The sequence below is a fragment of the Tamandua tetradactyla genome, chromosome 13 (assembly GCF_023851605.1).
Source record: "Tamandua tetradactyla isolate mTamTet1 chromosome 13, mTamTet1.pri, whole genome shotgun sequence".
Taxonomy (NCBI): Eukaryota; Metazoa; Chordata; class Mammalia; order Pilosa; family Myrmecophagidae; genus Tamandua; species Tamandua tetradactyla.
The window spans coordinates 89,720,309-89,734,937 of record NC_135339.1 but is presented as its reverse complement, the minus strand read 5'-3'; the positions used below and the strand labels follow the sequence as shown (position 1 = coordinate 89,734,937).

Sequence of the window (14,629 nt, the reverse complement as noted above, 5' to 3'; positions counted from 1 at the left end):
TGGAAACACTGTCTAAATTACTGTTAACACTTTCTTTAGAAACAGTAACATATATTTTTCCATGCTTGAATACTCTACATAAGAAAAAAATCTATAATACCTTAGAGTAGACAATAAAATAGCTAGGTCAGAGTGTCTCAATTACTTTTTAAGGTACTTCATAAAGTTGTCCTAATGGCATTTTAATATACATAGGTAGAAAGAAACTAGCAGAAGACTCAAGACTTAGGAAGAAATATATACCAATTGCCAGAAGTAATGAGACCATTAGAACCAAATGTTTCTGTCCCTAAAATGTTGGTTTGCTTGCCCTCAAACTCTGACACTCGGTTCTAGAATCACGGAAAATGAGCACACTTAATATACCTAGGCTGTGAACAGATGTATCTTAACCATTTACTGTATTTTAGTAAAAAAAAAAAAAAATTAAACTGAAGAAAAGCTAATTTTCAAAAGGCAGTTGGAAAAACCCAGATGGATTTTAGGGTTTCAGATTAAAGGGCATTTTGGGAGAGATTCAGGGAGCCACCACGAACCACCGGAGCGCGTGGCGCCGTGCACTTACGATGAGCTCAGAGTCCCGTCCCATGGAAATGACCGTCCGGTTCACGGTGCGAAGGAGTTTCTCCATGATTACCTGCACGTGCCGCTGGGTCGGGCCCTGGGGGAGGACACACCAGTGAAAAACAGCGCCAAAGACAGACATTAAAATGCCAGCCCCGACCGGTGTCACTGAATCCATTTACCCTGAAAAGAGTAAATCAATTATGACCCCTAACGAGATGAAAAATGGTCCTTGTCAAAGGCAAAAGCCTTCGCAAAGAAAACGCAAGGCATTTTATTAAGTATCGTCCATTAGTAATCATCTGTTATATAATTATAGTCATTTAATTGATGCAAAACTTAAAAACAAAAACAGATCTACTTAAACAATAAAATGTTTATGATCCTTGATTAGCCTACCCATTAGTTTCTAAAGACAACCCAGTCATTTGTAAATGGACGGCTGACAGGTAACAACTGTAGGCTGTTCTGCATATCAGAATCCAAATAAAGGGATCCAAATATCACACAGAATATGATGCTTAAATAGCATTTCAGCAAACTCTTTAAGATTCGCAGGGACATGGAATGTTCCATCAGTAAAGATGCATTCTTACTCTGTGTGTGATGGGATTGTTGATTCTTCTTGAACGCTGAGCTCACTTAACGAGGCTCTCTAGATGCTTCCCCATAGGGTGAGGGCAGGCTCTACCTGCCTGGCTTTGGCTGTAGAACCTCTCTTAACCTCCAACATTTTCCCCAATCGGAAAAGGAAAGGGCCTGGAATGGGCTGCCGGAGGCTGGCCTTTCGGTTAAGACTCCCAAAAGCTTTCCACAGCCAACACCCCCGGACGAGCTGGGTTGGCCACCAACACTGAGATCCAACTTCACCTGATAATTTGCTCTTTCTCCAGGAGAGCTAACAAGGCTCTGCGAGAACCAGCCAGTGGCAAGAAGGGAGAGGGTGGAATGAGCAAATGTGTGTGACTGGAAGGGCTGGACGGCCAGGTGGGAGAGAATTGAGATCAAGCTCTCCATGTGAAAACCTTGTCGAGTCCAGAGGTGGAGATTATGAGTGGAATGGCAAGTGGGCCATTCTTTTCAGATACACCTGGAATATCAGTGACTTCACATAAGTGTGTGCATGTGTGCACACGTGCACACATGCAGACAGTATGTCAGGGATGGGGCAGCAGAGGGTCAGACTTTTCCAGTACGTTCTTACACCAACTTTTGATTAAAGAAAAATAAAAAGTCTATGATATAAACATACAATTTAGAAATATAAAAATTAATACCAGAAATAAAAGTAGCTAAGAAGCACTGAACACGTTTACCTATGGGATGAAACGAACCTGGGGAGCCTGGGAAAAGCGGTAGAGAGCTCTTACTATCAATCTCGGAGGCACTATTGACTTTTTTTTTCTTAACTATATGCATATATTACTTTAATAAAAATAAGAATTGAGCAAAGGAATGCAGGTAATTAGACACCATTTTTTATTGCCAACTTTTAATATCAAAGCCTGTGTCTGAATTTAAGGACTAAAATCTAGACCTTGGGAGGCATTTAGCTGAGAAGACACAGGACATAAACCTTAAAAAAACATTGCAAATCATCAGATTTTACCCATAAATAAAAATAATCCTGAGTGCAACTATTCAGAGAGAGAGGCTAAACCTTAAAATTAAGGCCACTCCTTTTTAACAGATAACATATAACTGGCCACCAGGTGAGTTAGAGCACAGCCGTTTCTGCCGATGCGCACTCACCACGTCCTTCCGGTACAGCACCTCCAGGATGGTGCTGAGCAGCTGGCAGCAGGCCTCCAGGTCCTCCTGCCTCTCCAGGTGGTACTTGAGCTGATCCGTCATCATGGGAAGCAGGATCTCTCTGCAGTCTGCATGTGACATGGGGTGGCCAGTCAAGATGAGAGCGCCAAGATACAACTCAGGTATGCTAGAGGCAGCGTGCCCCTTCCAGGCACGTGACATGTACGTGGCATCTGGAGGTGGTTGGATTACTTGGCCAAGAGGAAATCATTTATAGTGCTATATAAATCATGTACACCCAAGCACAGACATGTACACTGCACATGTGTGCAGATGCATCTCCACTTGTAGATCTATCTATATCTGCATATTATAACTAGGCATTTATATATACAGTAGATATTCAATATTGATTATAACATACAGATATATATAAAGACATGCACGTGCACAGATCCCATAGTGTGCATATTACAGACACAATCACCCATATGGGGATTTTAACTAATTTTCAGGAACTGTACATTCACTGAGTTGCAATTTTTAAAAGAAATACTTCTTATAACAAAAAAATAATTAAACTACACATTTTCTCCTCTCCCCAGTTTCCTTTCATGCAACCCATACACATGGCTTCCTTAGTTTCCGAGCTTGGCCGGCTCGGTGACTGCTCAATCCCCTGCTTTGTCTTTGCTCACTCAGTGATGACTTTATGCAGAGCCTGCCCTGCAGAAGGGCAAGTGACAGCTCGGGCTCTGAGTGTGGTTCTCTGAGTTCAGATTCTCCTCCCTGCCATATCCCCCTGGGCCTCTATGCACCTTCCGCATCTCTAACATGAGCAGGATAAAGCTACCTGCAGGCTGGTACGAGGGCTCAATGTGACACTAGGGCCAAGCACAAAGTGCGTCACCTGGAGCAGGTGAGATGCTCACTGGAGGGTGCAGCCACTGGTGAAGAATGTGGCCTCTCTCTGGCTTCCCCCACCCCTAGTCTGATGCCTAGGCACATGGGAGAGGGTGCAGTGGGGAGCAAACCCCTCCTAGGAGAGTCAGAGCCAGAGGCAGGAGAAGTTTCCTTCCTTGGGGAGGGAGTCCCTACACCTGCTGACAGAGCAGGAGTTTTGCCATGTGGAAAGGGCTATGGGGAGGATTACCAAGGCAAAGGAGCAGTATGCACAAATCAGGGGGGAAGGAGAGGGGATAAAGTGACCAAAGAACCACATGCACTGTCGTGGGGGGAGAAGAACTGAGAACAAAAAGCCAGGCAGGTGGTGCAATTTCACCATGAGCATCATGGGTGAGCTGGAGGGCGGTGGGGAAGATACGATGAGACCAAAAGGCTAAGGAGAGATCCTATGTCCTGGAGCGGAGACAGAGCAATGGAGATGGTAGGCTCAGAACTGGTCTGTTAGCTACTGCAGTAATCCAGGCAAGGAAGGGTAAGGGCCTGAGCTCATATGGCACTAGAGGGTTTGAAAGAAGAGGTCATAAATGAAAGCAATTGGAAGGAGGCCAAACACAGTGCTTGTTGAGTAACTGGAGATGCGGGATGGGGCAACAGAATGCCTGGCAATCTGGCTTGGGCACCTGAGTGATGGGCTGTCACCCAAGGAGGGAAAGAAACGGGTCTGACAGAGGAGATGAGTAGGGTTCAGTTTTGGTAAAGTTGAGTTTGAGTCAAAGGGATCCTGCATAGTAGACAAGAGGCTAAAGGGTTCCAGACTATGGAGGACACCCCTGACGCAAAACTACAGAACGGGTAACCATCAGCCTCTAGGTAGGAATGAGACCATTCTTGTGGATGATATTATCCAGGGGGGATTGTGTAGCATGGAAAACACTGATTAGCATCAGGGATTATGGGATGTATGAGAGGGATGCAGGAGATGTATGAGAGGAAGAGGCAAAGGTGTGACATCGTCCAAAGCAATGGAGGGCAGAGCTGTCACTGCAGCCAACTATGGCAGTGAGATTGGGTGCAACAGGACAGCCCTGGGACCCGGCAATTAGAAAAGCATGGACTCCTTTCCCTGGAAGCATCAAGGGATGGGCTAACGACAGATGTGGATGTGGACGCAGCAAGCATAGGCCACACTCTGGAAAGTGTAGATGTGAAATGAAAGGAAGCAGGGGCAAAGAAGGTTTGAGTTTTCATTCGTTTTTGCTTTTGTTTTTTTAATAGGAACATAGAAAGCATGGTCTGAAAAGTAAAGAATAAAGGAGAAATGGATACGAACAAGCTAAAAGACAAAAATGCAACCACTAATTGTCTGTTCCACTTTGTAAATCCAATTTAACTCTAGCATCATTACCTTTCCATCGTGGACTGTCTATTTACACCAGTCCTGTATTTTGATACCAGCCCAGCCATTACCACTTCCTTTAAAATGCAGAGTAGGAAGGAGAGAGAGAAGACAGCAATGCTCAGAAACATTAAAAATATTTTGTTTTTAGGATCTCACATTTGAGGATTTACGATGTTAATGACACATGAAAGCATTAGTTTTCCTTGAGGCTTTTATATATATATATATATACATATATATATATAAGAAAAGTTGGAGCATGCAACATTAGATAGGTTTCTGTAAACATGCAGAGACCTACTTAGAAGACTTTTCCAAAGACTACATGATAATGAAGTATGAAGACTAGAGGTGGGAAAAATAAGGATTCAGAAATAGCACAAATATATCTGCGGCTATGTGCATGTAGGCAGCTCATACTAAAGCTTTTTCAAATTTCATTTTGATTTATTCCCCTGGAAAGGGCTGATAGCAACTCCATTTTTCCAGAAAGTTTTGTTCAATGAATATATGAATATATGAATTTACTCGTTGATTTCACAATTGCAGTAATCAATACTTAGGCAGAAGTGAAGTGTGAGATGCTCAAGTACCTTCCCAACATCTCAGCAGAGGCCGGGCCAGCCTCATTGGTTACAAAGCCAGGCCCCCACCATGGGGGGCCAGGGAGCGAGAGCTCAGCCCTTTGAGATGGGGCTGGCCTGCTAGGACCAGGCTGGACTCTCCACATCTGTGTCCTGGGGTGTCAGGAGGACCCTAAACAGACTACTTTTATTTTCTTGCCTAGCCCACTGGATGAACCCGGTGGATGAATGGAGGAACTGAGGCTGCCAGGGAGACTTTCCCACCAAGTGACACTGACCCTTGAACTCATTCATTAAGTGCTCCAGAAGCCCGGAAGCCCAACTGGTATAGGAGAATGCACGGACAGAGGGTACCTCAAGGTCAAAGCCAATCCAAGGGAAATGACCCAGGAAAATGACCTCATGGGCAGGGAACCAGCCTAAAATTGCAATAAAATGCCAACCCACTGGATGCACTGATTCCAGTAAAATCCAAAATCTTAACATCTTTCCTATGGAATACTGTATTCACAAATCTACCCACCATCAGTAATTTTTGATCTTCTGACCTGAACCACAATGCAATGTGCAATGTAGGGGCTCTGTTCAAACTCCTTAATCTGTCAGGTTAGAAAGGTCCCTCAACAAAACTGAAATGAGCCCAGGCCTGCCTGCCCCCTTCTTCGTGATCCCCTACCCCCACTCTAATACCACCACCAGGATGAGTCCACTTCCCCTTTGGCCTGAAAAGCATCATACAAAATGAGCACCCTGCAAGGGGCTAGTCATCAGCCAGCATCTTCACAGCCACCATCCTGGAGTACCGGTCAGCTTTCTAGGAAACTTCAGAGACAAGTTAAGAGCCACTGAGCCCTGAGTGGTCAACAGCTCCTGACATTTTGATGCTAGAGGCAGTGTGCCCTTCCAAGCACATGACATGTATGTGCTTACCCAGAAGATACGACTGGGTAAGCGTGACAAGCTTAAGGTTAGGAAGGACCCAAAACAAGTAGAAGGCCCAATGGGATGGTCAGTATGTGCTGGGAGAGGACAGTGTCCAAGTATGGCTCTGTAGCATCAGAAGAACACAGTTCTGGACTCAAAGATGGCAGGAATGACTCTTCTGGCACTGGTACTAAGACACCCTGGCCTAAATCCATCTCTTCTTGCCTCATTTATCTGTTATGGTGGACAGGCAGTCATGGACTGCACTGTTCTTGGAGTTAATTGAGTGTGCTGGTCTCATTTATCACAATTACCCTAGGGTGGAGGCAGTGAGGTCTGCCCTGCTCATCTTCAGCCAGGACATGCCGTCGACTATCCCTGGCTACCTGGCTGAATGCCCACCACCCACCGAGCACAGAGGTCTAGGTTAGTTTCTTTGGTTTATCATCCACCTGTTCTCCATGAGAAACAACAAAACTTCTGGAAATTGGAATTGCCTTTTCTCATGTTTAAAGTAACTTCATTCCTTCAGCTCCAAGAAGATATAAACACCCAATTGTTATCATCCTTGTGGCAGGACCCATATCCACAGCTGAGATGTTTTCACTATGAACAGGGGAGCCATGTCCCTCCACCCATCATTCCCCACCCATCCGTGGCTGGGCAAAACAAAGTGAGGAATTGAGGATTGGTGCCCTTCAGGGGTGAGGATGGGACGGGACAATGCTGCAGAAGGGCTTTGTGAAAAGCAGTGCACAGTCCAACATGGAAGATCACCATTCTCTTTGCTAGCATCACCACCCAGTGTCTTCATAAGCACCATCAGCATCAGGCAGCTCCCACCACCCAAAGTAAAGCCCCCAATGCACCAAAAATCAGGACAAGACCAAAGCCCTGGAGACAAGCAGGCAGATGCCCAAGCTTCATGTCAAGGCCAACAGGTCACACTGACCACCCCAGGGATCTCATGTCAACCTCGCAGAACAGGGGGTCACAGAAGCAGCAACACTCTTCAACAATGCCTCATCACCTGATCTGCAGAAACCAGTCCCAGGACCCCAAAAGGTGGAAAGACATTTCCCCAGAATCTTTCAGAGAGGCCGACTTTAGGAGTAAAGGTGGTGGCGGCACGATCCAGCTGGACTGCCTTAGCAGGGATCCATCTCTGCAGACCCAAATGGCCCAATAATCGGACGTAGCCACAGGCAGATCCCAGTGCCTTCTTCTTGGACCATCTTAAGCAATTGATTCTTTTTTCACATCTGTCTCGCCTTATTTGAATGCAATCTCCATGGTCTCAGTAATGGGTGCACCACCAGCCTGTAAGCCAAGGCCTGACAGTAGCAGTGTGCATGCATGCCTGTGTGTGTGTGTGTGTGTGTGTGTGTGCGCGCGCACGCACGCACACACACACGTGCACACTTTCACACACTCAATGTGGAGAAGAGCCTTCTTTTCAAAGTCAGACAGTTGGCATATATTTACTTTTGTTCACATTCGTGTTTTGTCTCTGTAAACCACAGTGCTCTGCACCTGGTAAGTAGTGTTTTAGTTCCCTGGCAGATAAAATAAACACCATACAATGGGTTGACTTAGACAAATGGAAATTTGTTGGCTCACAGTTTTGAGGCCAGGAGAAGTCCAAAACTGAAGCATCAGCAAGGTGATCCTTTCTCCCTGAAGGCTGTGGCATTCTAGGGCTGAGTGCCGGTGACCCTCAGGCCTTGGCTTTTCTGCCACATGACAAGGCATGGGGCAGCTTCTCCCCTTTTTTAGGGGTTCCACTGACTTCCAGCTTCCTGACTGCTCCCCACAGTGTCAAATTCCCTTTGCTTGTAAGGACTTCAGCCACACTGGAGGAAGGCCCTCCCTCACTCGGTGTGGCACACACCTGACCCGATGGCATCTTCAAAGCTCCTATTTAAACTGGGTTCACACCTGCGTGATCAGGGGTTGGGACCTGAGCACGCCTTTTCTCAGGGATGTGATGCAATCCACAAAAATGGGATGGAGCCTTCTGCAGTTGAGGGCATCTCTGTCCCATCCTTGGAAGACATCAGAAGGTCAAAGATATCCTAACAAAATCTCTCCTGCCATTCTAGTCACCCAGTTTTCCTGAACAGTTCCAAGTAGATCTGGACAACAGCACATGTGTATGCACGTGCACACATGTGTGTGTGTAGTTTTGCATGAGTATGTTAGTTTGGTTTGGTTTAATTTGCAATTACATGTATATGGTATAAAATCAAAGAATCTGCAGTGAAAAGCAAGCCTACGCACATACAATCCAACCACAGCATACAATCAGTGGCTCACAATATCATCGCATACTTGTGTATTCTTCACCATGGTCATTTTTAGAACATCTGCAACACTCCAGAAAAAAAAGAACACAATAAAAATATTTTTAAAAAGCAAGTCTACCTCCCAATGTAGCCCCCTGCCACTCAGCTGACCTCCCCTGCAAAGCAAAAACTAATGCAGATTCCTCAAACCTCCTTTCTAAAAAGAGTTTCTGTTACTCTGTATTTTAGTTCATAGACTGCTTTAGTTTCTTCAAGAATGGGTGTAATAAACTTTAAATAACACTAAATACCCTCAAACTTAAATCAAGAATACAAATCAAGAGTACTAAACAAAGTGTATCACCTACACACTTATAATGAGCCATTTTACAGCATGAGGACCTGTCTAGGGCAGCCAAGCAAGAGGAATTTTATGTTCTATTATGGATGTCACCAACACCCCCCGCCGCCCCAACTTGCACCTTTGCCTCCTGACCAACCTTTCCCATGAACACAACTTCTTTTCTTTCTGATGGTTTTGGCTAATAGCTCCATTAGGTCCAAAACAGTTGTTCTGGGAAGCAAACAATCAAATATAAGAGCTTATATTTTACTGGGAAAACACAACCAACCGTTTGGCATTTTTCTGTTTGTTGGAAACTGCTGGAACAAATACGTGACCAAAAGTCTAGGAACCTGGGTCACTATATGAAATTTTGGGAAAGTCGTTTAATATCAATGAGTTTCAGTTTAATCAGACATACAAGGAACTAATAAAACCCATCCTGCTCAGTTTTTCCTTTGAGTTTGGGCAAAGGAAATGGGGGTACAGCTGTTTACCCTCTCAGGTTTACAGTAAAATTAAATGACATAATGGACGTATTTGGCAAATAGCGACCATTCTATGAACAACAACTGTTATTAACAGTAATAGAACTAATAGAACTTGGTTATCTAAAGTCAGGCCTGTTGACTATGAGCATGCAAGGATGCCAGTGACTCAGAGCCCTGCTGCCTAGCCAGGTGGCCATGGAGCACGTGAAATGTATGGAGCCAGTGCCACTGAGAAACAGAATTTTCAATGTTATTTAATTTAATTAATTTAAATTTAATTGTACAAAGTGACACTCGAATCAGTTATTGAAAAGAACTGTTGGAACACCTGGGATATGTGAATCTACTTTTTCAAAGGTGAATTTCAATAAATATCACAAATACAGATGAAGTACCTGATGAAAACCAAGTGTCTGAAGGGAGATGGGCTGTCAATGTAAAATGCACACCTGCTTTTCAGACTTGGTGTGAAAAAAGAATGTAAAGTAGCTCATTAATAATTTTTTTTCAGATTGAATACATGTATTATTTCCATTTTAGATGGCTTATGTTGGAAAAAATATATTAGTAAATAAATATCACCTATCTCTTTGTCTTTTTCTTCAGGATGCTCACTAAAACATTTTAAATTGCTCAATGTGGTTTGCATTCTATATGGAACTAGATGGCGCAGTCTAAGAGAATGCTTAGAAGCAAATGTTAAAGAACCTGTATGCAATTTCTCAACTCAATGAGCGGATGCTCACCAGAATAAGCAGAATCGAGGGCCACAGCCTTATTTTCTTGGTCATCCTGTCACATGTAAGGGCATCAAGGACTTGCCGGCGGCGCCCACTTCCCCTCACCAGAGGCACAGTCACAGCCTGGCAAGGATGCTCAAAGCACAGCTGTCCCGGGATGTGGGGCCATGCCCCAGGAATGAAGCCAGCCTGGCAGGCAGGGAGGGTGCAGGCGGCCGGGGGGCCCAGAGGCCACACGAAGTGGCTATGGGCATCCTGGGTCCTGCATCTTCCCAACAACCCCAACCCCTCTTCCCCGAAGTCTTGCACGATTACAGACGGCACTCACTCGGCGTCTGCTCACCCTCAGCTGCGGACCAAAGCCGTGACGAGTAATGCTCTGGTAATGGGCAAAGAGTACAAAAGATTAATCTCTATAAAAGGTATTCAACAGGCATCAACAGCTTATAAATGTCCAAGCAGAAAATCTGTCTACAACCCATTAGGGCTCTCCATTAAGGCAAGATGCAAATACCAGAATGAATTTGTCTGTGTGAAACATTCATTTTTATGAACACTGAGTAATATGCTTCTTAATTTTTAGTTTGGCCACATTAAACAAATGATCCATAAAGTGCATTTAATAACCTTGCACTGTTACATAGAACTGGGATCCAGATTAACACTTTTAATGAGAATTAAACAGTAAGAGCCATATAAATGGGAGATGCTTGCTGTTCATCTTTTATAGAAAATCATTTTATTTTTCTACACTCTAAGAACCCTGTACCCACATGATTCAGTTTGCTCAAATGATTTGCTCCCTCCACACAAGCCTTCTAGCAAAAGATGCGCAGGAGATGGTGGTGGCTCTGGAAGGGAGCACAGGATTCATCTACATATTCTGTGTATCACAGATGCAGGAACCAGGCGCCCACAGACAGAGAAGAGGCATGCGGGGGTCACACGCAAAGCGGCAGCCAAACCAGAGTTAAGATGCCTAATCCCACACTAGGGCTCCTTCGAGGGAAGGATCCGGCCATGTGTGCTTTGCATAAACACACTTGATTGCAGGATGCATATATGCCACATGCAAATCAAAATGTTCCAGGAATCATTTTGATCTAACAAATTATGATAGTTAGCATCAGAGGAATTAAATGTCGTGTGTCAGCCTGAGCAACTTGTTTTTCCTCTCTGAACTCTAATAATTTCCTTTTCTGTAAAAGGAAGTAAACACAACTACCCTGCACAATGTTTCTGGGACCACCTGCTGCGCAGTGCTTTGTTTGGGTGAGAACCCTCCACACGCAGTGAGGCTGAGTGCTAGAATGGATGAGAAATGCAGTCATCTGCACTTCAGCCTCCAGGCACCCACTGTCCTGGAATTTTAATTTAGAATGTGACAGAGCAATTAAAAGTGGCTTGAACCAAACCTTAAATTCATCTGTGTTATTCAGAAATATGAAGATGAGTGTTCATGCTGGGGTGAAATGTGACCCTGAGAACACAGGGTTGCCACTCAAATTCTAATTTTGAGACCCCACTAATATCCCATTTCCAACCAGAAGATTTTCCTGAATAAACCAGTCTAGGCATCATGTCCCACTCCCCTAAGGAATTACTATTCTGTCCCAACATGATGACCCTTAAGTCAACCTTACTCTGCTGTGAATACTACACTGTCAAGGTCCTTAAGATAAGAGATTACACCTTATACCTCTTTACTGCCCTTAGCCAGTAATCTACATAGAGGAGGTAGACGCTAGATAAATAAACAAAACAGAGAAGAAAAAAGTGTCTTAGAAATCAGGAGGGGGAGCACAATAGCATGGAGATTGTGAAACAATGGGAAAAAGAGTGGTTCAAAGGATGTGTTCTGGATATGGTCACTGGCCTAGTAAAGAATGTTATCTTTTGGAAAAAGGGAGTGAAGCAGCAGATACTTTATATGATTTAGTTTGGAGCAGTACAATAACAGGGAGTAAACTTTCTTGGTATTGTAGCAGCAAACAATATGACATCAGAAAGAAACGAAAGACAGAGTGGTAGAAAATCACAAACAAGTATTATGGACAAGGAGATAAGAATATTAGAAGGACACAAGTAAAATGCTGGGGAAGACTGTGTGGAAAGTACTGGTCAGATGGAGAATCTATGTTCTAGGTATACTGAAGGATCAAGGAGGTAGCTTGGTAAGCGCACAAAGAATTCTGGACATCAACCAGGCTTTGGACAGAATCTCATTTGAAGAAGACGAAACAGAGAGAGAGAGAGAAAATGAGCAGGGCTGTGGAGTGTTTTCTTTCTTTCAACCAAAAGAATGAAGGGAACCAAGAACTTCTGTGCCTATCACACTTCTCCTCCTGGATGTGATGACAATGAGAGCCCCACCTTATGGTTAGAACATATAAACACAATGTCAAAAACATGGATTGTGGTCCACTCCAACTTGGGAGAAAATCCCAGTCAGGGATCTATGTAGGAAAAATAAAAAAGAATGGGGTCCCAGACAAGTTAGTATAGACAACTCATTGAGCATGTCCAGAGCTAAGCTGTCTCATAAGCGGGGACATACTCTCCTGGTGTCCAGCATAAGTTTCACTGGATATGAAACAATCTTGATGTTCCTTCATGTTCCTGCTCTCAACATCAAGCAATAGAGAGAGGGGCCCACCCAGAGGTGGGTGCAGAACAGAAAGTTAACAGGCTCTGATTCAGCTTAGACCAACTGCACCATGAACTGCGAATCTGATCACAGGTAAGAGACTGTCATGGTCAGGTTCATGTGTCAACTTGGCCAAGTGGTGGTTGGGTAAGTGCTGGCTTGTCTGTTGTGAAGAGGACATTTCATAGAATTAAATCATGATCACATCAGCTGCATCCACAGCTGATTCCATTTGTAATCAGCCAAAGGGGTATGTCTTCTGCAATGAGTGATGATTAATCTAATCACTGAAAGCTTTATAAGGAGGATTCAGAAGAGACAGGCTCTTCCTGTTTCGTCTGGTGAGCCTCTCCTGTGGAGTTCATTCAGACCCTCCATCAGAATCGTCGGCTTCACAGCCTGCCCTGCGGATTTTGGACTCTGCGTTCCCGCGATCACATGAGACACTTATAAATTTTATATTTGCGAGTGTTCCCTGTTGATTCTGTTTCTCTAGAGAACCCTAACTAATACAGAGACCCATGCAGAAAGAAAAGGCAAACACTATGAAAACTCTGTGAACATATGAGTATAACACTAAATGGTTTATTTACATGTAATTTTCTATATATCTGCTTCTGCATTTAACTGTGTCTTGTCTTGTACCATATGGCATTTGAGACGAATTCAGTTTTCAGAAAGCATTACTCATATGGTGGGCATTAAACTGTTTAAGAAAAGAATGGATGATGGATTTGTAATGAGCCAATGCCTTCATCAGCACCAATGTGGTGGACAGCTCCCTCCCTGGGATTCAGTTTACAGACTGACTTATTACTTGAGTCCTTTTCTGTAAATTGAGAGAATAACTCTTTTATAATTCTATATTTTAAAGTTAATGATTCATTCAAATAAATCAAACTTGCTAAACCATAGTCATGAGCACATGGTAGGTGTTTAATAAATTATGAGAGAATTGAAATGGATATAATTAAGAAACTGAAATTGACTTCAACCATTTCTAAAAGCCTGTACTATTTTAACAAGTGGTCTTTAAAAAGCACATGTAATTGAAGATACACAGTGATATATGTACAAATAAAGGTTAAAAGTTTTCTCAAGATATGGAGAAAATAATGTTTATATTCCACCATTATTTAAAAGAATCAGTCTTCAGGGTTCACAGCTGGTAATGTTCATTAAAAGTCATCAGAACAACTACCAAATTAAAGGATTCCAGAATGCTATATGACTCGTAACATATGATGGCCTGGCCCCAATTTTTCTTCCTGTACAACATCCATCAAATTAACAAAACACACAGTAGCTCTGAATTTCAGATCCTGTTCAATAAAGGGAAATCTCCACTTTCCACAGTGCATATGCTCAAGAAATTAGGTTTTGATTTCTTTATGGACCAAAAAGCATTAAGGTATATTTTACTATATGTCTGTGTGAAACACATAGTGTTTCTTTTCTGCAATTGATTAATAGGGCAATTTTTAGAGATAGGAATTCTCTATCTTTCACCCGATCATAATGAAAATAGCCTAGGGATTTGACTTTGATGTTTTCTAATGGCTATTCCCAATGGGTGTCGAGCCTTTGCCCTCAGATTTCAAAAGGCTGCTGGAACTAATGTTTCCCCCATTAAAAAGGAGAGTTTTACTCTGCTTGATAACTGTGAAAACGATTCACCTTGAAAATAAGAAAGGGGAAAATAACTTAAACTCTTTGGGCCTATGTTTTATAAAAGCTCTCTATTGTCCAAAAGTGGAACACAAATGGCATGCAAGAGGCTGATGAGTGCTGACATAAGTTTGTCTGCTGTGGTGCAGGCAGGAGCCCCAGGATGGCCAGGGAATGGCACACGTGTCGTTCCTAGTCAAGGTGAGATTTCAGCCATGAGAAAAAAGCAATTGGGGGTGGGGCTGCGCGATGAACAGCAGAGCTCACAACACAGTAATACACCAGAAGTGTTCAAGCTGCTGTTGGGACCCACAAACTGGTCATCT

General features: G+C 43.5%; 1 protein-coding gene across 1 annotated transcript in view; it reads right to left on the bottom strand.

The window, feature by feature from the left end:
* Window positions 1-14,629, bottom strand: part of DOCK1 (dedicator of cytokinesis 1) — a 564,538-nt gene that overhangs the window by 339,443 nt on the left and 210,466 nt on the right. The window contains exons 26-27 of the mRNA XM_077126402.1: window positions 2,317-2,444; window positions 566-661 (exon numbers count right to left, since the gene is read on the bottom strand). Coding sequence (XP_076982517.1) covers window positions 566-661; window positions 2,317-2,444 — 224 coding nt within the window. The remainder of the gene's footprint in view (window positions 1-565; window positions 662-2,316; window positions 2,445-14,629) is intronic.